The sequence below is a fragment of the Chelonoidis abingdonii genome, chromosome 9 (assembly GCF_003597395.2).
Source record: "Chelonoidis abingdonii isolate Lonesome George chromosome 9, CheloAbing_2.0, whole genome shotgun sequence".
In the NCBI taxonomy this organism is placed as follows: domain Eukaryota; kingdom Metazoa; phylum Chordata; order Testudines; family Testudinidae; genus Chelonoidis; species Chelonoidis abingdonii.
This window is the reverse complement of record NC_133777.1, coordinates 58,973,815-58,997,795: the sequence shown is the minus strand read 5'-3', so window position 1 is coordinate 58,997,795 and position 23,981 is coordinate 58,973,815. Positions and strand designations below refer to the sequence as shown.

Sequence of the window (23,981 nt, the reverse complement as noted above, 5' to 3'; positions counted from 1 at the left end):
AGTTTAACAGTTAAATTTCTAGTTTTCTAAAATGTAAAACTTTAAAAATGACACGTAAAAGAGGAAACATTCTCCACTTTTCACAACCACCACCCACAAATAAAAATAGAAACAAATAAAATGTTAATTTTTTCAGCCTGTCACAGGCAAAAGCCTCAAAATAAATTAAAAATCTTTAAGATATAAAAAAAATGCAATAGGGTACAAAGGAAAGCCAGTTTTATCTCCATTGTTGAGTGAGAGGAAATAACCAAAGTTTTGCCTCATGAGCTGGGACCCTTGCCCTCACTCTGCATAAAATAAGAACTAGTATATACTTCTTCTCCATAACACAGATGCACACGTACACACTTTTGAAGAGATATGAGTAAGCTTTGCCTTTCAAAGGAAGTGGGAAGACTTTAGGAGAGAATAACCCACACTTTTTACAGAAGAGTAGTTATGAATAAGTGCAGCATAAGATAGGCTAAGCCAGTAATTGCTGTAAGCAGCTAAACGAGAAATTAAGAATATTCAAAAAAAAAGTCCTGTTACACCAAGTTCTTCCTTTTGTAGAACATTCATAAAGATCTTAACACATATTGCGTATCTGCAAAGTCCTTGCTTTTCTTCTGCATGCATACCTAGATGATTTTTTTTTTAATAGCATACTCATAACACTAAAAGGTTTAAGTTACAAAATGTTTTCATCATTAACAAGTTATGCCTCCCAAAACATTGAAAATTTGTAATGGAGCAACACTTAATACTTACAGGAGAACCAAAGTTATGTCCAACCTCATGAGCAAAAGTGATGTGAGAAACCTTAGGAGGGACGTGAGAGCCATAGTTCTGAACAGTGATGATTCCAGTATTTAAGGACTTCTTTTTACCATCAGAATAGAGTTTGCTCTTTTCACATATTCCGCCAGAGCTCCCTGCATTTAGAACAAGAGTTAAAAAGCTCAAAATTAAAACATTTTGAAAGAAAAGAGGTGAGCTGTATTTTTTGTTCTGTATCTTAGCTGAAAACTCACTCTAACAATATTACAAAACTGAAAGCGTGTAGAGTGCCACATCATTTTTTTTTAATCTAAATCCCATTTGGTTCTCCTTTTCAAGTAAAGGATATACTATTTCTGAATACAAAAAAATTCTTTCCAGTATCAAGGAAAAAGGCTAACATTCACATTGTTCAGTTGCATATACTTCAAACCTGCTTTTAAACAGTATCTTCCATTTTCCCTCAAAGTACTAGTAAAAGACCTAAGATTAACCACATATCCTAGTGAGGAGGAGTGACTCATTTCTTCACAGTACAATTTAAAACTGAAATGTGGTTTTGATAGGTGGTTAATGACATGTGTGTATAAAAGGTCAACAATCAAGGAAGTTACACCCAGTGTTTGAAAATGCAGTCCTGAAACTGTTATTTTGCTGTAAAAACATTTTCAGAATCTAGAACATATGCTTTCTATACAAGTTTTGTCTTGCTAAGGTCAAGTTGCAGTTCAGCAAAATAAGTACTTCCAGGAATAGTCTCACAGGGGAAGGTTAATAAAGATTCATACTTCAGCACCTATAAGTCAGTGAGTGAAAAGTCCGAAGTGGAAGCTTACTACATACTCTATATTCACCCACATATTTCAATGCAGTAAGTCCTAGAGGACAATTCATCTTTCTTTCATACTACAAAATATGATCAGATTCCTAAAATCCTCCTTAAATAGACTAACAAACATTCCTTAGCTGCACATCCAACACCCGTTAATCATCCAGACTCTGTAATACACCCCTTGATTAAGAAATCCTGTACAGATGTGAGATTAAAACATGAATGCTAACTAATAGATGCACATGCATTAAGAGTGAAATTCACCAATTAAGTATGTTTTATGCAAGTAAAGTTCTTGTGAGTGGTGCTTGCAAAAATCTACATTCTATCAGCCCTAGCCCACTATGCCACCATGCTTCTCCAGCCAATGGAACAAAACAGACCCTCTGTGTCACATACATGGAGCATTAGGGCCATTAGGGCATGTATTGAATCTTCCTCAAGACAGTCACCAACATTGGTCTGACTTACTGATGGACTGGTGATCCCTCGACTCGAGGATGATCTCTACCATGGATTTACATAGTCCTGAGATGACTCTGGAGTCTGATCCTGGAACCGCAAATCTGCCCTGAGTAGGTACATACATTTTGTGACAGGACGATGGCATTCTGGGAGAAAGTCATTTCTTTTTCCTTCCTCTTCTCTCTTTTCAGCTTTGAGGACAAGGTGCTTCTCCTCAAAACAGGCCACTGCCTGATGGAAGATATGGCGCCATTGGGGTCGGTTGGTGGCTTGCTCTTCCCAGCTTGTGATGTCCACATCAGTTTTCTTTAAATACGCTTTCAGCGTGTCTTTCATCTCAGACCATGGGTGAGTGAGAGTTAAGGACTAGTTTTGGGAGGCGAGAGTCTGACATCCGCAAACAATGTCCAACCCAGCTAAGCTGGTGCATGAGAATCATTGTTTCAATGCTGGTGACATTGGCTTCAGCAAGGATGCTGGCATTAGTGTGGCTATCTTGCCATTTGACGAGAAGGATCTTCCGGAAGCATCGATGTTGATACCTGTCCAAACTCTTGAGGTGCTGTTGATAAGTCACCCAGGTTTCGCATCCAGGGAGGAATGCTGGAACAACAATTGTCTTATAGACCTGGATCTTGGTGTCCTGCCATAAGTCATGCTCTCTGAAAATCCATCAGAGGAATTTCCCAAAGGACACACTTGCGTACTGGATTCTGTGCTGGATCTCACTGTTGATTGCTGCATTTTGAGAAAGTTGGCTACTGAGGTAGCAAAAGTGCTCAACTGTCTCCAGAGTCTGACATTCAATGGTGATTTGTTCTGGGTCAAGTGCAATGCCTGAAGCAGGTTAATAGAGCATTTTAGTCTTCTCAATATTGAGTGAGAGTCCTAGGCTTCAGTAAGCTTGTGAAAGAAAATCCAGTATGTACTGAAGGTCATTCTCGGTGTGTACGAGGATGACACAATCATCAGCATACTGAAGATCAGTAATAGACACCCTGAAGACATTAGACTTTGAGCAGAGACAAAGATTAAATATCTGCCCATCCAGTCAATTCCATTGGGGGAGATGATCTTGATTGGGCAGAGATCAACACTGGTCTATACAGAAGTGATATACAGATCCTGCTGTGTTGAAGGGGGCGCTCTCTGCACCCTAGTACAAGACCAATTCATCTGCATAACCTAGTCAGAAGATCTAAGTGGTAGGGATGACAGACATGAATTGCCCTACCGATCAGACCAGAGATCCGTTTAGTTCAATATGCTGTTTCTGTCAGTGGTCCTTACAAGATGCTTCAGAGGAAGGCGCAAGAACTCCACTATAAGGGATAGTGTGTCCCCAACATTAGATCTCATCCTAATATAATAGCTAGATTTTATCTGAAGGACTGAAGCATGAGAGGGTTTAATATCCCTTCCAAAATGTGTAAGCTTTGATTATAATACTGGACATTCTTGTTATCCACATAAATGTCCAATCTTTTTTTTTTTTTTTAAATCTTGGTGAACAGTTGTTCTTTGCCTCAATGACTTCCTATGGCAATGAGATCTACAGACTAATTACTCATTATGTGAAAAAGTATTTCCTTCCTAATTTATCAGCTTTTTATTCACTGACTGTTCATTCCTTGTTCTTGTGTTATGAGACAAAGAGCAGAAACTCCCGATCTATCTTCTCTGTGACATTTGTTTTTTTATGGACTTCTATCCCTGCCTATGTCTCTGCATGACATTACTGAAAATGACCGCACAACACTGTCATCAGCAGGACAGGACACAACAATGAAAAAATAGAAAAGTCATGTGGCTGGGGGAAAATGTGTTCAATACTTAAGACACAAGTAGGTATTGAGAGTATTACCTAGGTATTGGATAGCTTTAAATGTATTTACTTCAATTTGATCACACAATTTGTATTAGTTTTTAGCTGGTGAGTGGCGATTTTATTGTTTACAAAACTCAAAGGTGTAGTCTGATAGTTGTTTTTATAAATACGTAGACTATAAAATAATTTACATTAGATTTATTTTCAGACAAAAATACCATCGAAACCTGTGGTGAGAAACTGGGCTGAAATTGGTCATGAAATTTTTGAATGATCAAAAATAGTAGCTTGCAGTTATAAAAAAAAGAGCCATTTATTTTGTTATCACTAGGCGTAGAGAAAGTCTGATAGAATAGAGTAGAACTTTCTGCTTCAACTCCTGTCCCATATGGACTTTGGCCCCCAGTTCCTTAAATGAATAACTGTTCCTGATATGAGCCCCAAAACAGCTGTGTGAATTGATGGAGTTATATCTCCTTTACTTGAATTACCCAGAGAGTAGGCAGGGATGTCTAATGTCTCTTCTACTTTTTGGACTGGCCACAGAGCCTTTTGCTCAAATGACAATGAATCCATCACAGGAATGAAACTTGCAGGACCACATCAGAAAATAGCATATATAGATGTAACGTTTTTATCTAAATCAAATATTCTCTAAAACTATTTGCTAAAACAATCCAGGATTTTGGGAAAGTCTAGATTTAAAATAAAATTATGCCAAATCTGAAATACTAGCTATAAATCTGCCAGACCCTGAAAAGTCACTCCTCCAGAAAATGTTTGGGTACAAATGGGCAACAAATTCTATAAGATACATGGGAATTCAAATCTCAAACAACCTAGAAGAGCTTCTATCATTTAAATGTTAAACCATTACTTCAGCAAATGAAGAAAGATTTGGAGTGCTGGGGAAAGTATGCAATTTCTTGACTGGGAAGAACACCCAAGGATATCTGCTATCTTTCTTGTTCCAAAATCTTTCTATAATTATCCCAGATACAAACCTAGCAGGAATACAGAGGATACTGTTACAATTTACATGGAATAAGAAAAGGCCAAGAGTGAGTGCAGATACTTTGTACAGTGCCATTAAACAGGGTAGACTAGCTGCTCCACATAATCTATGGCAGCGTTTCTCAAACGGGGGTCTGCAGGCCCAGGTGATTGACTCCTGCCCCTCCCTCCTAGCGCCTACTACATGATGGGGAACAGCATGCAGGAGGCGCTGGGAGAGAGGGGGAGGAAGGGGAACAGAGGTGCTTGGGAGAGGTGGCAGCAAGAGGCAGGGAAGAGGAGAGACAGACTGTAGCCTTGGGGGAAGGGGTGGAGTGGGGTCGGGGCCTGGGGCTGAGCAGGCAGCTTAGGGGTCCACAGCAAAATTTAAAATCAAAATAGGGGTCCTCAGGTTACTAAAGTCTGAGAACCGCCGATCTATGGTATTATCAAGCCAGCCAGCTCAAAGCAGGAGTGGAAGTGGGAATGCCCAGACAAACACTAGGTCTTTATTGAACAGAAAAATTGTGACAGTGTAAATCTCTAGGCTACTCCAGAAGTTTACACACATCCTTTAGCAAAGGCTAGTCTATGGGGTTGAGATAGAATTGGAGAAATTCTTTTCCCTTGCCAATCACATCCATTGCAAACCAAAGAGCTTCAAAGATTGGGAGAGCCATGGAATACACTTGGTTGGCCAGCTATTCAATAAAGAAACTTTTCTAACTTATTTAGAGATCACAACTAATTTTAACTGGCACTAGTACTTTGAAGTAAGGAATTATGTTTCTCAACTTTCTAGAAAACCTGTTTTATAAAGAAAGCTAACAAATAGAAGTGATGGTATCTGGTCAACGAGGAAACAAAAAAATAATCAATCTGTATTAATCTTTGCAGACAGCTTTCCTAACCAAAATAAGGTCATATATGACTCCTGGGGGAAAGGATGTGGATAGACAAATAACCCCAGAGAAAGGGGGTTTAGTCTGGGAAAAAGAGGACTAGTAACTCATTCTGACGCACAATAAAAAATTCTTCAAGATACTGTTTCAATGGCCCTTCAAACCAACCAGGCTGTAAGATATATATAGATTGAATGGGAATAAGTGCTAGAGAAATTGTGGTGAAGGAGATTTTATGCATATATGGTTTTCCGTTCAGTCCTTAAAAAGAGTATTTGGATGCAATCCACAACCAAATATCACAAATTGTTGAGTATTTATTACCAAATGATCTCTCAGTAATCTTTCTAGGTCTTTCAAGTGGAAATGGTCACACAAGAAGAAATGAAGAATTACTCTCTCATCTGGTAGTAACTGCTTGGCTATTGGTAGCCTCTCACTAGAAACAGAAACATAGTCCAACCATAGAGGAATGGTTTAAAAAAAAGAGGAGGTTGTGGTTATAGAAAAATTAACATACCAACTATGTACCCAGCAAGAGACAGAAGACAGATAGATACATAGATACGGGTTACCTTTTATTCAATACTCAAAGTACATCCTCCTGCAAAAAATCCAGTACACCTATCCAGTTTTTTTTAACATTTGATAGACACCCCTGACCTGTTAAACATGCATACTGAGATTTCACTCAACTTAATAAAAATCAGTAGAAATGACATATTACAGGTGTTTTAATGATGCTCACTCTGTAATACAACACCCTATTAAACAGAAATATAGGATGACTATACTCCTGTGTGTCTCATTAAACAAAAACTAACTGTTTCAATAATTGTTTTGTTTCTGATATTTACATGGCCAGGATTTGTCAACTTGTTAAAATTTCCTAAATAGTAAAAAAAATAAATAAATTGCAGTTTGGTCAGATTCTTGTTAATACTCCAAAAAACAAAAACAAAAACAAACAATGAGAACATTTTTTAGTTGTGGCAATGCAAAAAAAATGCTTTTCATAACTACAGTTAGTTAACTTATTTTGTGTATTTTAGACATGATGTAATTAATAAGCTCTTGTGGAACCATGGACACTGTAACAAGCCTGGATTTGCACAGCCAGAATTTTTAATAAGATAATAAGTCTATAAAAATTTACATTTATGCAAAGCATAGACACAACATTGGGAAAGTGGGGTTAGAATCTTATTTCTCAGGCTGGGAACATACAACACTGGTAAGATATCCAAAAATAAGAGATGCTGTACAGACTTCACAGTTCCAAACTATTCATCTTGTAAAACTAATGTATCCAGTGTGTTCCAAACAGCTCAAACACAGCATTTCCTAAAGGATCAATTATACAAATAGGCAATATGGGGCAGCCAAAGTAGCAGCTGTTATTTTCTGGCAATTCAAGAACAATTGTTTTAAAACTAATATGCTTAATATTTCCAATTTTTAATATTCCTGAAAATGAAGTTGAACCAACAATCTTAACTCCAGGCCATGTAGGTCATCATTTAACACAAACATCTACTACTTCCCTTGAAATAGAGGACACTGCTGCCAAATACCACAAGCTGCAGCGAAAGATAACGTGGCCAAGTCTTTCATTAGTGATCAGCAAGCTTTCACATATACTACAGTGAGAACAAGGAACAGCCACCTATTGAATTCAGTGTTGGATACCGAACAAGATTAACTAATTCACATGCCTTGCTCATATCCAGAAATTTCTAGCAAATCAAATTCTAAACTTCATCCTCTCCTCTGCTTCAACTTCAAATTGATTCCACTCACTAGCCATCTCCCTGTTCTCAATTACAAGTGACTTCACCCATTCCTCTTCCTCAATTTCCACCTACTTCTACAGAAATTTGTTTCTCAATAAGCCTAAGCTTTGAAAAGAAATCTATGTTTTAAATAACTTCTCTTAACTATATTCTATGTTTATTTAGGTAGAATCTGTTTCTAATGTAAAAATACCATGTTCATGCAAATATTTTGGCGATAAAAAAATTAAAACCTCAAAAAACTATTTTTTGGAACAGATTTTTATATATATATGTAAAAAGAACTACAGATTCAATTGATTTTTTCATATTTTATTTTGCATACTATCTGATTAGTTTGTGAGGATTGAAGACTTATCAGAAATTCTGTGCTTCTCTTCAAACAGGAAATTTTCCTACCACTGACTTTCTAAGTAAAGGGATAAAAGTTACTCACTTGTGTATTTTAGTGTTTATTTTATTTCAAATACAGTTTTGTCATTCAGGGAATCAAACGGAGAAGTCCAAGCTAACATTTAAAAAAAATCAAGAGAATTACAGTAGCACCGATAAAACTACCCAAAGTACTGAGACTACAATTTTGTAAATAAAATCCACAGCATAGTGAAAGTTTTAATTTCATCTATGCTGATTAACTGATTGACCAAAGAAGTTATAGGAACTAGGAAGTAAAAGGATGTTGTCCAAGAAGACAATAAAAAGGCAGCACTGCAGCAGTGTATTGTCAGAAGTATGAAGAGAAAGTCTTAGTGTCAGACTTGTCTAAAGAAAAAGCCTTTGAGTATATTAGAGGACAAACCAAGCATAACTTTATCTGTAGAACAAGAATTACACTATCTGGTCACAAAATGGATATGAGAACAGGAAAGTATGGTAGGCCATCCATTTAGCATTCAGATACTCTAGAATTAAGTGAGGTATGATCACTTAGATTGAAAGAATGTTGCAACTAATCTTCTACATCCATTAGACATTTGTTGACCTCCAATATTATTCAACTGCTGTTTTACATTAACAATACAGGCTCTTTTCTGCAGAGGGAGCTAGTTGTCTATCCACATGGATGAACAGATTTTCCTTTTCAGGTGGTAAACGGTATTTCTCCAATGAAGAAAGTCATTCTCTAGAAAGGTTCTCTCTTGTGTCACACTTGAGCAGACATAAGACACTATAGGAATAGCAGATTTTTGTAGCTCCAATGAAAGTTATCATGAAGACTCTTAAATTTCTCCACATGACATAGTAAAGTGCTATCAGCAAATATTTAGAAACTGAAAATTAAGACACATGGCTGAAATGAAATTGGTCAGAGTCTCAGTGAAATTTAAAGACAAATCATCTAGGAAGGGCAAATACAGAGATATTGTTTCAGTGTCTCTGCAGACATCACTGCATTGGTTTATACTCTGTTCAGATTTCCAAGTTATTTGTATCTGTAAGAGCTGGAAGCCAGAGATCCTGGAGTACAATTCTATGGCAAGATATGAATTTTTATGGCTGTAGAATGTTGTAGAACATAAGAAGCCTTGCTTATAGTTCATTCGAAGCACTTCTGACACCTTTTTCATTTCACTGGTCACTAATACCCGGTCAAGTGTCTGCCCAGAGAATTAAGGTGCTGTTCTAAAGGAAAGCAATGACTAGAGGAATCTGTATGACTCAAATAGTTAGTGGCACATGATGTATTGATGTTTACATAATTTCAAATCATACATTATCAAACTGTGAAGAATCAGACCTACAATGTTGGAAATATTTCAGTCAAGTCAATAGTTGATACTTTTCTTCCATTCTCCTACCTAAAAATACTTAAGAGTACTCTCTTACAGAAGTCATGGATTAATTACCTGAAGGGGCTCCAACCCAAGCCAGACCAAGGACACCATCATCAAAATCACGGTCAGTAAATACATAGGCCAAGCAATAATCATCATGATTCTGTTCAGAGTTCAGTTCCAGAAACTTCTCCACACCAATATTAGGAAATCTGAAGGGATTGGAAGGGTCTCTCTCATCAACAGTTGTGTTGATCTAAAAGTAAATTCAAATTTATACTGAATCAGACATTTCATTTTTGTCTGGCTAATACAAGCTTGCTAAGACAGACTTCCTGTCACCAACTATGTTGTCAAAAAATAACATCAGTATCTAAAGATTTATAGACACTACATATCAATTCATAATATCTGGAAAATCGTGAGTCCTAAAGTGAACATGTTTCATAATACAACATAACTGCATTTATGCGGCAAATTACAACCTCCTTCCTCTTCCTTCAAATGCTTCCTTAAGACAAACTTCATCCACAAGAATTCAAAAAAAAGTGTGTATTTATAACTTTAATTCTATATTTTTTAGATTAACTTTGATCTGGGTTATTCCGTTGACTATTATATATATCCTTAAATGCAAGTTCCTGGAGCAAAAAGATTGTATTACATCCTATAATGTACACTGATGGCACATGCTACATCATAGCACACAATACAGCTAAGAACAAGAAAGAATTGTAAAAGTACCATATAAAGTAAAACTGCATGCTTAGATTAAATCTCCAACATAAAACTAAGAGCAAGGTTTTAGTATTATGGGCTATACATAAATTCCGTTCAGCTCATTGTACTGTGAAAGTCTCTCAAAGATATTTTTCTGAGCACAAACATGCACTAAGGCAGAAGCTGATTGGAGATTTTTATTTATTTATTTATTTATTTTAAAGTGAACACAACATGTGCTACTATGCACAGAGCAATTTCACATGTAACAATCTAAAAGTTGGAGGCCTAAAAGCAATTTGCAAAAGGAAGTTATTAAAAAAATTGCACTTTGGTCTTTTGTTTTTTTTATAATGTATAAAGGCAGCCTTTTAATCTTTTATCTTTAAAATAAAGAGTCAGGTATATCAAGTGATCCGGTCTGGTTTGACCTTCCCTATTTTTCAGGAGGAATTTCTCAGGGGTCTGGTGTATTGTGAGTTACCTCACACCTTAACCCAAAAGGCCGAAGTGCTGACTCCCCAAAAAAAGATCTTCTCTCTCTCAAGCTGTTTATATATTAGTTACATAGATGTTACAAAGATAAAAAACAAATCTGTATTTTAAACACTAGACTAAAATCCCTTCCTCTCAATTGCTCCCCTTTTAGTTGGTCTCTTGTAATGGCAGATATCCTTCCAAGGTAGATTAATACATTTTAAGGGCAAAAGAGACCAAGAAGAACACTTAATCTAACTTCTTGCATAAGAAGAGTAACAGAGTTTCACCTGTGCTGGAGGGAATTAATCCTCTCCTCCCATTACATAAACAAACCCTGTTTAAAAGACCCACATTTCTAACTGTCTAAGCACACCACTTATCACACACACAGAATTTCAGGCCTTCTTTGTATGTTAAAGCAACAAAAAGGGAACAAGCACAACAGTTTTCTCCTTTGCATGTCACCTTTAACAACTAATTGATGTTTCTTTATATCAATGTACTGATTTTTATTTTTCCCCACCAATGAAAGAACCATTTTAAGGATAAACCGGACTTTAAAATTAGGAAGCAAATTTCTGCACTGACCATTGGTTTAAAGCATCTTGTATAAACAGTTTTTAAAAAATTAATATTGTAACAGCCCCCAAGTAAACTCCTATATTTCTACCGTATTTTCTTTCCCATCACTGCTGATAACCAATATATCAGAAGCCATGTCCCCTTAAATTAGTCTGCTATGTCAAACACTAAATTGAAACATCACAGAGTTATAATGAAAGACCAGGCAATGTGAATATTAAGATTGCAAGAGCACTGATGAAATTAGGTAGGAGGACAATTATAACTGACTGTTTTTAACATGAAAGTTTCATAGTCAGCAGATAGTTAAATGACAATAATTCTTTTAAACAAACATTCCTCACATTCAACAGATATGTCTACAACAACAGAATTACTTACTCTTATTCTTTTCACCATGAAACTGATGTTACGGATTCCTGTGAAATCTGTTGACTGGTAAATTGTGTCAATTGCTTTAACATGACTGGATATCTGTTAATCAGAAAGAGACAAGGTGAAGTGTTTTGAGTCAAAAAATGTTTTCTACGTATTATATTACACAAGAAAACTTCAATGCAAGCATCTTCACGTGCAAATCAACATGCAATATTAACTTTCACTCATATGTGATAGGCGTTTTTTAATAAAGTACCCGTAAAGAATAATCAGTGTACATCTAAAGTAAATGACATAGTTCAGGCCATAACAATCTTAGATATTTCCTATTGCTAAATTAACTTTACTCACTCGATACAAATAATTGGAAACAATGATATACACCACTACCCTGATAAAACACGAATTCGGATACAATGCGGTAAAGCAGTGCTTCGGGGTGGAGGGAGAGCTGAGCACTCCAGTGAATCAAAGCAAGTTTGACATAGCGTGGTTTCACCTATAACACAGTAAGATTTTTTGGCTCCGGAGGACAGCGTTATATCGAGGTAGAGGTGTATTTGTTTATGACAGCCATTTAATTCCCCCCTAACATTAAAAGTACTGTGAAAAGTATCCTCAAAGGATTGTATTATTTTAAAGAATGATATGCTGGAACAGTTTTAGACAAAATTTAATTGTAAATTGTCACTGCACTTTATTCTATTTTTACTAGAAATCAAATATGAATACAGGATAAAGTTTTCAAAAGCACCTAAAAGTGACTTAAGGATTAGAGTGACAAAGGGACTTTGGTGCCTAATTGCCACTTTAAGTGGGCTCATGTCCAATATTTAGGAATCAATGAGAGCCTCGAAAACCCCCATTTAGCTGGCATCTAACAATGAAGTCACCTAAATTCCCACACAAGTTCCTGCCAGTGGGCCTGCACAAAACTGCTTAAGTCTTGATGCTACCAAAGCAGCTTGATGCCCGCCCTAGCTTGCACCTAAACACCCGTGGGCTTCTCAAACTAAGTGTTCCTCTGCCAATCTCACCGGGGGGGGGGGGGGGCAATCTATTAGGTGTGCTCAGAGCACACCTAATCCATGAAGAAAAAAAGATAGCTGGGGTTGACCAGATCAGGAATTTGGGGGAATGGGAAGGGTGGATGTGTGTCCAATAGTCTAATGGTTAGGGCACTCACTTGGGATGGGAGAGACCCATCTTCAAATCTCCACTCTGCCTGATTTGGAGCAAGCACTTGAATGCAGCTCTCCCACATTCCAGGTGAGTGCCTTAATTCAATTTCTCCTGTTGAAACTGCTCCACTTTACATAAATAGATATTAATTGGATCAAAGATTGACTGTAAAACCCAGTGCACAACTCCACGAGAGGGTTCACAGCTATGACTGCTGAGCTGAAATACGCATCTAACTCTGGGTTGGAGGGAAATGCCTAACTACCTTTATGTGACAGGGCCTAAAGCCCACCTCTTTCCTTGGTATTTCCTACGGGCTAGCTTAGGCTGCTGCCCATTCAGCTTGTTGCTTTTCTGAATCCCATTCTTAGGCACCTAACTCTCACCATGCATTGCCTAAACTGGGGGTAAGGATTCCTACTGGGCAGCTAGGTGCGTAAAAGTTTAGAAGTGTTGCACTTTGTGGACTCAGGAGCTCAAGCCCCGTTTTCAAAAAAAGGGGACATAGGCTTTTAAGTCCCACTGACTTTCAATTAGGTGCCTAATTATCTAACTTGCTCTTGAAAATGGGACTAGAGCACTTCTGAAAATGTTACCATAATGAATTGTAGCGGTAATGAACTAATGAACTAATAATCTACATTAAATTAGATACAAAAGTAGGCTGTGAAGCTACCCAACACTTCAAGAAGTAGTAACATGTTACCCATATTTTTCAGCAAGCATAAGAGGAACCAAGAAAGTAAGTTTCTTAGCTAGGAATTCATTGAAATAAGTGAGGATTGTCTACTTTTGGTTTCTTCCTACAGCTTCCTGACAATCTTGCCTCTACAGGAGAACGTCTTACTGGACACCTCTATACCACAGCTGGGAACATGCGTGCCAGCCCAGGTGGGTGACTGTGAGTCTGTCTAAGTTCAAGTCCTCCTGACTCCTTGGGTTTGCGCTTAGGTGGCTAGCCTAAACCACCACCTCTGCCGCTATGGTAACACTGCTTCAGCATGTTAGCTCCAGCAGAGATAGTATGATCTGTTTACCCAGCCCAGAAGGCATGCTCCCAGCTGCATTGCTGACATACCCACAGTCATTAACTGAAAGTTCTCAGAATTTACACTGTATACCTTTCCTCTTGAAATGCTAACACATTATGTTTTCAGACTTTCATACAAGTCTGACATCTCCAGAAGGAACTATTTTCTTAAATTATCAGCTTGGGGCCTGATTTTCACTCCTATTAAAGAGAGGTCCAAGTGCCTAGCACCTCTGAACATTGGGCACTTGGTACCCTTGTGGTGGGTCAATGAGAAAGCTGCCTTAATAATGCCAGGATGGCAGTAGCAGATGAAAGTGTATCCAGACCTGAACATGAAAAGCACCATGATAAAAATGCATTCATTTGTCTAGACTATTCCTCCTTAAAGAGAAAAAGAACAGACTCCTGAAATAGTGACTAAAGGCTTTCAAATACCTGTGCAATCACAGCTTCCCTTGTTCCATAATGCTTATAGAATAGATGATCAGTCTGAATGTAGAGCTGACAAGTATTTTTTTCAGCTTGAGCTGCACGTTTTTTTCTTAAAAGCTCTGGACCATTGATGTTATGTTCTTTGTAGGGTTTCTATAGATATAGAAATTAGAAAGTAACGAAGCATTAATTTTGTACATATTCTTTTAAAATTAAGTCATTTAAAAACACTAATGCCTGTTACATAAGTGCAGTATCCTTAAGAGAAAAACAGATGAAGAGCTATATTATCCTATTTATTACATAGAAGTTTCTTAAATCTTGAACTAGGCTAGTCTTCAAGTAGGTCATCTACTTCACAAGCACACTTTACTCATAACTCCTCTGTGAGCTTATCCGTGTAATTTAGAATATAGCCAACAAAAACAGAGAAGTTTTGGAACCATCGTATCACAGGAATTCTTTGCCTCTAAAACCTAGGAAACCATATGTAGCTCTCTGTAATGGTGGATAAACAACAAATCCAATTTGTAGATATAAAAATCAATTCTAGAAGTGTTTTCTCACCACAACAAAAAGGTTGTTTCTTAGAGTAGTAATGATCTGAAGCGTTACTAACCTGAATAAGCTGAAATACTCCAATATGTGCTTGAATGTGTAATGAAGTATTACCAAACAGCCAGAATAAACACATCCACTATTTCTGCCATTCAGAGCGCTGATAGCTAACACATTTGCCTTAGCAAGCTAGGGCCCTACCAAATTCATGACCATGAAAAATGCGTCACGGACTGTGAAATCTGGTCTCCCCCCGTTAAATCTAGTCTTTTGTGTCCTTTTACCCTATATTATACAGATTTCACAGGGGAGACCAGAGTTTCTCAGAATGGGTGTCCTGACCCAAAAGAGAGTGATGGGGGGTGCCCTCAAGGTTATTTTAGGGGGGTCATGGTATTGCCACTCTTACTTCTGCACTGCCTTCGGAGCTGGACAGCCTGCAAGCAGTAGCTGTTGTAACTGTAGGGATCCTGACCCAAAAAGCTGTTTTGGGTGGGGGGGATCGCTACTGCTACCCTTACTTCTGCGTTGCTGCTGAAAGCAGCACTGCCTTCAGAGCTGGGCAGCTGGAGAGCAGCGACTGCTGGTTGGGAGCCCTGCTCTGACAGCAGGGCTTCCGTCAGCAGTAGTGCAGAAGTAAGGATGGCAGTAAGGAACTCCCCCCCAAACTCCTTTTTGAGTCAGGACTCCCTACAATTACAACACCGTGAAATTTCAGATTTAAATTGCTGAAAATCACAAAAGTTACAATTTTTAAAATCCTATCACTGTGAATTTGACCAAAATGGGTCGTCAATTTGGTAGGGCCCCTATTTATAGCCAATCATCATTTAGTAGATAATGTCTACAACATGGCAGTTTTGGGGAAAAAATCCTGCTGCTCCCAACACTGGATCCAGCTGCACTGGCTCAATTGCACTAGCAATTTCTTGAGCCACAATGTAAACAGGGTTTTGGCTGCCAGTGCTGTTTTCAGCAGAGCGTCATCTAACCACTGAAGGTAAATCTATTGGACAGCTCTGAAAATAGTCATGGTAGTCGAAACTTTCCACACTAGGGATCAGGACATTCCTAACACTGGAAAGAAAGTTTTTAGCTAGAGACAAGGATTTAGAGCAAATCCATAATGTAAGAGATTACATGGTAGAATCTGAGATGGATACTGTCAGCTTCGGAAGACTCAATTTAGCAAGTTGACTTATTAACTAAGACAATTAAAATAAAGTTGAAAGCACTGCAGCATAAGGGACCATGGGTGCAATTCTCAACAACATCTTAGTGACTTAGCACAGTCCTCACTGGTTTTCAGTAAGACTTTGGCTCCTAAAACACTAAAGCACTTTGCAAATCCCATCTGAGCAGGCCTGTTGAAAGTAAAATTAATTTAAGCCATTAGCATCTGAACTAGGTTTTACTCTTCAAGGACAGAAAATGAATGCAGTTTTCTTTGTGGCCCTCTCCAGAATATGTAGGGAATGAAGAAAAACAATGTTTTAAGTGTAATTAGCTGTATTTGCAAGATTTCCTCACTGAAAGCTCCAAAACTATATTAACATATATGGTGGAACATATTAAAGGAAAATTTTAGTGCTTATTAAAATGAGACACAAACCATTGTTTAAACTAAGGCATAGTCCAATGGAAGAAAGAATGAGATTACAATTATGTTTAACATTATATGAACATGTAGTTTTACAGAGATTATGGTACTCACATACTAGTTTGCTCTGTGCTGTTTTTACTGAGGGTGGAGTGAAGGTTCTTTTTAAAGAAGGCAATGTTGTATTTAAGAAGTACAACCTCATCTAATTTTTAGCCTTTTTTTAAGCTAAAAGGTTCTTGAAAGGCAACACTCAGATATGTATCTGCAGCCTTAATAGTTTCATAATCAAGTTTTGTCTTTCAGAACTAATATGGAACTTGGCAGAGCAAAGGACTTGGAATGATTTTCTTTCTTCCTGAGGTCTGCAGGAGTGGAAGCTCTCATCTGTGCATCACCTAATATCCACTAAAGAGTATTTTGCCTTTGCTGAAGATATTAAGGTTGTTAGGAGGGGATTCCCTCCTCTGTGCACATTCTAAAATATGTAGGCAGTGAGGGGAGAAACTAGGAGACTAAGGAGATTACGAGGGACAGCACAGAGGGGCAATTCTCCTCTCCGTGGATCTCCCAAGGTTCTCATCAGGAACACCTAAACTCCTGTGCATCCTAGGAGAACCAAAGAAGTAGGGTTCCTCATTGGGTAAATTTTAAGTGCCTTTCCACTCAAAACTTCCATTGCCTGCTGCAGGCATTCTGAGGCTCATTTTGACCCCACACCTATTCCACTCATGTTCCTAAATTTGCCTCTGGAAGGTGTTCAGATTTCAAGTGATGGATATAGTACAAAGAATCTACATGTAACAAAATGAACTATGTGCAGACATAAGCAACTCCTGGGTCCACTGAGGCCTGTAACCAGTAGATTGCTCTTCAAGAGTCAACCTCTCTTCTCTCTCCCAAGAAACCTTAGGAAGCTGGTTAGTCTTCAGTGGGTTAAAGCTGAATTGCTAGTCACCAGACAAATAGGCTCTTCAATGTCACTAACTTTTCAGTTCCAAGATTGCTTCTACATCATTGTTTGCTTCTACACCACCTAAAATCTGCAAAGCCTGACTTGTAACTGAAACTCATTTGCAACCTTAATTATGGAGTGACTACTGCCACTCTATAATACTGTAAAAATAGTCAAATAACTAAGACCTTGAGATAACATCTACCCAGACCTCCGTTCTGTACTAAAAACATTCTCAACTGAAACCCAAGTACCTGTGCATATATGCATCTTCGTTGACCTAAACATAATATATATCAACCAGGATCTATACTATACCTGTGTTCAGGAATGTAGACTTTTGGACCTAAATTTAAATAGCCTTTTGAAATATAAACAATTTAAAGACAGGAAAATGATTTTTCAGATACTTTTGTTAAGCTGGAGAAGTCCCCTGAAATTTTATGGGCAACTTTGACTGGAGGGCTGGTGAGGTGGGCCAGGAAAAGAATGAAGGGATACTGGGCACATGCAGGGGAGCAATATCAATATTTAATTTTCATTTTATCAATAAGATCCATTATACCATGTGCTGTACCTGTGCTGTTGGTTCCCCTACACCAGTCATTTGGTACTTCTGCATTCTTTCAAACACAGAACGATCTGCACAACCTCCTTGTGGTCCATATTTATGAGGATACTCTAAAATGTGGGGAAAATTAGGTTATTTTGATTTTTCAACTTCTGAATATTTGTTTAAATTTTACTTTTATGTATAAAATGTGAAAGTATCAGATAGATTAATTTTCAATTAGTGTCCAACATTGCTCACTTGATACTTTAAGGAAAAATCTCTCATCTTCAGAGATTGCAATTTGAATATGCAACAGATCATCTGAATTTTTTCCTCAGAAGCATTCCCAATAAGCCACCAACTTAACTTTATTTCGTAGTTTTTTTTTCACACAAATGAATTGTGACACTTAAAATAAAAAAAATACTAGAACATGAATAGTTTTACAATAAAAAATAAGCTTTAAAAAGAGTGAACTGAAGCATTTACCTGACCAGACTGTTTAGGATTTTGATTCTACTGCAAGAGCTAATGACATCATTGGCCATTAAAGCAGTATTCCTTACATTATTTTGGTTCTAATGATGTCATGAATTCTTGCTGAAGAAAGGAAGACCTTGAAATCAGGTTCTGGTAGGTAAGAGGAAATTATCTTATTACTTGTTTTAAAATATTGGTCATTTTTAATTCTACCCTAGGCATTCTGTTAATGTAAAGTAACAAGTGTTGGATTTTAAAATCCTTCAGTTCACTTCTGAACTTTCTTACTATACCAGAGCAAATTTATTCTCTCACCAACCCACAAATTTAAGTCTCAATAACATGAATATGACAACAAAACAATCACTAGTGACTACTCAACGTAAGCTTAAAATTAAACATATTCAAACATATCTATTTGCTCTTATGGGAAATGTATATCTTATATGAACAAGGCCATATGCAGAACCATTTTCTTACTAATTATCAGAACTGTACAAGTGGGTATTATATCTTTTTACAAAGGAAAAAACTTCGGTGCAGAAATTCAGTGAGTTGCTCACAGTCGCACAGTAAATCTGTGGCAGCGATGGGAAAAGAATTCATGTCCTAATTCCCTGTCCCATTTTCCAGCAACTGGACCACATTGCCTGAAGATTGTGCTATAGTGTCCCAAGTTGAATAGTCTGTAGAATATTTACGGGTTGCACAAGTTGTATTTTACAACCTCTCCTGCCATCTACAACAAAATTAAAAGAACCTTACAAGTCATACGATATTTTAATATTTCAAAAGACTTTCAGAGCTGTTAGGGAACAATTAAACATCTTGGCCCTAGACTGAATAAGTACTTCAAATTGTAATGGTAGGATTTTCAATGATTTATGAGCATCGCTGCGAAACTGAGCAAAAAATCTCCAAAATCCCATATTTGGGAAATATAAGAATATGCTGACATTAGGGCATGTTCTTCCCTATAAATTTCTAACTCAAATAAGAAAAATAAAGGTTACGTTAAATAATTTAGGATACTATTTTGTGATGTAGAAGAACAAAATGTATGAAAACCCAAGTGAACAAGGGTTCAAATTGGAGAACGCCATTCCAGAGACTGAGATGATCATCGTGAAATGGAAAGCTTCTCAATACAACAGAACTCGGTAACTTGGACCCCTATCTGTTCCATTTTATCGTGTGTGATATATGATCAAAAACTGTAAATGACAATGATTCTGTCTGAAATTTACAAAGGAAAAAACTGATTAAGCCTACATTGGCTGGACTCATGCCTTGGTTTCCCACCTTACAGAGCCATTCTGGTTTTATTGGGTGTATCAGTAAACACAGCTTATTGGTCAGTGTCTTTGGCAGAGTGTAACCATGAGTTATGCCTACAGCAGGAGTGCTTTACTGGTCAGTACAAGTGCACCAGTATACTATACCAGCAAAGTGCTCCTAGCGGAGGCAGTTTACATCAGCAAAGCTGTGCTTTTACTGGTACAGCCTATTTTACACCCCCCCCCCCGAGCAAAACTGACTACTACTGGCAAAACTGTACTATTACAACTACATCTACACTTGGAGCTTTTGCCAAAAGAGCTAAGTCAGTACGAGATCACACATGGAGGGGACACAACCAACAGAGCTATGCTGCTGAAAGCCTCATGTAGACATGGACACACTGTGCTTTAAAAAATGAAATTTTGGGGGGGAAGCTGAGGGAGAAAAGCAAGATATAGAATTACAATAATCTGATTGTTAATGGAAACTAAGTTACAACTGTTATAAACTTCAAAGTTTGTTTCTAACTGCACCATACCCCTAGAGTAGAGAATCCAGATCAATGCCACAAAAGTAGTTTGTTTTCTGGAGCATAAATCACTGATACTCCAAAGCAAATAATAAAGCATTTACCCTTATACAACCTTGACGAAACAAAAGCAGTTTGTTCCAACAATTTGAAATGCAAGATGGCAGTGTGCTCCTGTTCTAAGAGCAAATGTTCTTCCTGAGATGAGACTAGGGACATGGTACAGTACAACTGTAGGTGGCACCCACTACATGTGCAGTAGCCACTTCATAGCTACAAACGGTGGTATTTACTACTTAGAGAACATGTTGACTTTTAAAATAGGAAGAATAGAGAAGAGAGGTGGCAACCTTATGGGAAAAGGAGATTAAGAATGGGAATATCCTCTGCATAAAAAGTAAGTGAACAGTGACATACATGCCTCTAGGACAAGGAATACTATTATCTAGACAATGAGCGTGAACCAATGACATTTTCTTTAAATAGCAGCTAACTCCACAGTAAGCAAGAATGCAGTGTCTAGCCTTCCCTCCACAAATTTCCTTCCAGAAATTCAAGCCACTGCCATTTATTGTATAATTAACTTCATTTTAAAACAATTTTGAAATTTGCAGATTTCAAAGAAAAATACATTTCTATCCACTTGTATTAAAATTCTATTTGAATGTTTTAAATAAATTCAATAAATCATTTCAGGGAAATGTACAATTTCCTATTCCATGGAAATGAACATAAGATGGGAGCCTTCTCTTTCAGATCCCAATTCCTGATGTCAAAGAATCAAGTCGGAATGAATGTTGGAATCAAATGGAAATATATCATACAGAGAACTCTAGTTTTAAAGACACAGTATTCTGTATAAATTGTAATTTTAAATTAAATCTTAAACTGATATATGTATGTAAAAATAACCTTTTGATTATATTTAATAATCAGCATAGATCTTCTTATAGCTAACGTGTTCCTGAGTTAGATATTTGCAGCAAGATTACTGCGCTACCGAACAGCTGAGTGAGCTTTGTGTAGTCTGCATGTTTCAAGAAATACTGCTTTTCAAAGTTAGGTTGAGAAACAGCACTTTTTTATTGATAAACAAGTGTCCATTAGTTTAATACACTGTTAATACTGTAGGATCTATTGTCCATGTGTCTTTGGAAAATATGGCTGCATTACAAGAAATGCCTGGAACACTTGTATCTTCTTTTCAATGGAATATCACAACTCAGAACAGCAATACTTTGTTCTATGGGAAAACCTTTGAACTAGACAAGAGCACAATATTTATATTTCTACCCAGCCTGGGCAATAATCTGTCTGATGTTTTATTGTTTAATATTGTCAGTTGCATATTTGTGAAAGAGGAGAATTGAATTTACAGGGAAACTTTAAATAGGTTGTGCCTTAAATCCAATTATGTTCATAATCAGCTTTAGTCACATGATGTAATGAAGGTCACAAGTTAGTTTTTGTTGCAAATCTAATATCGGCAAAGGTTATCGTAAGGTATGTTTCTTTTAAAGGTCCTTAAATACAAAAGTTAGTAGGCAGTCAAAGAAAAGACTGAACAGAAAAAAACCTAGTATTTCATTTTCTATCTTAGGATTTGAGGTGAGCATTTAAACCCTAAAAGAAAAGTTAACACTAGAACATACAGAAATTTACAAAGCCACATAATATTACTTTTGCTTTAGACTCAAACCGAGAATATTTTACAATACATACGATTTTTCTGTTAATCCATTGTCTATGACTTTAAAGAATATGGCTAACAAGCTTTCCTTACCTGAGAGAGATAGTGTATGTAGCACACAGACTTAAGAAATAGTTTTTATATAACATGTTTCATGTTGAGAGATTTTAAAACAATTTTTCCTCTATCAAAATAAAAAAAACTTTCAAAGATAAGCTATTCGATTTGTGGCCCAGTCCCTAAATATAAAGATTACTGTAAAATGTCTTGACAACACTGGTCATAAGTTCTCCAACTTATTTTTTACTTTTACTAATAAATGAATGTTCAGTGGCTGGCTGTTGCCAGGGTCTTTTAAGCTATTTTTTTATTGGATTTTGGTAACTTTCTGTAAACTAGTGACAATGTCATCACAAGACCTTTTTTACCTCAATTAGGCATGTCAGTTTCCTCATAAGTGCTCTTATGTTCTGTATATTTTTTTTTTATATTTTATATATATATATATATATATATATATATAAAACTTATATAACTTTCCAGTAGCGGTCCTTGGGCAAAAAAAGACCCCCTAACGCTTCACCTGCCTACCTCAAATATGAGAGTGACACGAACTAGGAGAGTCATGCCGGCTCGGACGTCGCCCAGATTAACAAGGTCCGCGCCAGATGTTGAGGAACCAGGACAATCTGACGATAAGTGGGCTACTGGAACAAACCATTCATGGACGAGAACAAAGAGAACCTGATGATTGGGAAATGCTACTACACAGTAGACCTAATGAGGGATATTATGAAACGTATAGGGATGTGATGCCAAAACACTATATCACACTTACTAAGACAAAACCTGGATACCCAAGTTCAAATATTAAGAGGAAACTGTCTCACAGCTTGAATAGACACTCCACATTGCATCCCAGACTGAAGAGACCATGGGAGCAACATGGATGGCAGCCCATCACCTGAAGCTAAACTTTCACTGCCACCCCCTCATGCAACAGCGCTATATAGAGCATTAATCCTGGAACCTAGCTATCGTCATTCCTCGAGAACCATTCCAGGACTCATGAGATACATCATAGTATTTAAGATCCAACAGGCCCTTATTACTCCTTACTACACCATAATCAACAATGAACTGTTACGCTACAGCCTGTATTTCCGGAATTGCTGCTTACCGATTCAGAAACAAGGATGTTACCCCCCCTTGCAAGCGAGGTGGAGGATGCAAGCAGACTGGAAGATGTGAGTCAGCGTGGGAACACAGAAGTGTAGGGTAAGATAGATCTGGCTACTGAAAAACAGGCCTGAACTTCCATCTTAAGCTAGAGCTCGTAACAAAGCTGTCACAGCACTGGCTACAGGCTTAAGAGCATACACTAAGAACACAAGCCAAAAAGTAAAATGCCTGTCTCCAAAGACCATCAAGGGACGTCCCAACTCGTTACAAGTAGCATTTCTCCACCACGCAATGCAGATGGAGAACTATGGTTAAGAGAAGACGAAACACCAGTGCATAGTGGCGCATGTGACCTCGTAGACATCAGCACCACCCAAATTCTCAAACAAAATTACAGTACCATTCACTCAGCCAGTTTTTATAACTTTCCCATTTGCGCGGTTCAGAACTATTATAAAGCGCTGACTTTGCAGGCACTCCGAGAACACCACTCCCGATTCTCCACTCTTACAGGCTAAGAAATTCATTTAATCACAGAGTTGCTCCTCTTTAATGATACTCCCCTAGCAATCACATGTGAACCAGCGCTTCATCTACTCGTGATGCTTTCCCACCAACTGAGCGAACCAAGAGCCAGTTTGTTTGTCATTAAACCCTGCACAGGACAGAAACCTTCCTAACTAATTTCGCACCATTTATCCGTGCCTCCCTTCCCCACAACATGGAAAGTTCCTATCAGCATTCCTAGCGCCAAGCATACTAGCACCATACATGTACCAGACTTAGGATACTGTTTACAGAAGTCGATTATGGACTCTAACACCGCTCCTCATTAGATCATAGCAGTCGCCAAACTCAAATCTGACAACCATCTGAGACACCATCTGTGACTACAAGGAGCCACTTCAATTCCGCACATGCATCTCTGATCTGCGCAATTACTCAACTAGTCAACTAGACCTAAAACCTTCCTCTGAACTCAATACCTAGGAATGA

At 37.6% G+C, this 23,981-nt stretch overlaps 1 protein-coding gene across 2 annotated transcripts in view; it reads right to left on the bottom strand.

Moving 5' to 3' along the window:
* Window positions 1-23,981, bottom strand: part of ADAM10 (ADAM metallopeptidase domain 10) — a 133,783-nt gene that overhangs the window by 28,096 nt on the left and 81,706 nt on the right. For both annotated transcript variants that reach the window (XM_075069588.1, XM_075069589.1), the window contains 5 exons: window positions 17,848-17,951; window positions 14,161-14,310; window positions 11,514-11,606; window positions 9,423-9,606; window positions 754-917 (listed from right to left, as the gene is read on the bottom strand). In XM_075069588.1, coding sequence (XP_074925689.1) covers window positions 754-917; window positions 9,423-9,606; window positions 11,514-11,606; window positions 14,161-14,310; window positions 17,848-17,951 — 695 coding nt within the window. The remainder of the gene's footprint in view (window positions 1-753; window positions 918-9,422; window positions 9,607-11,513; window positions 11,607-14,160; window positions 14,311-17,847; window positions 17,952-23,981) is intronic.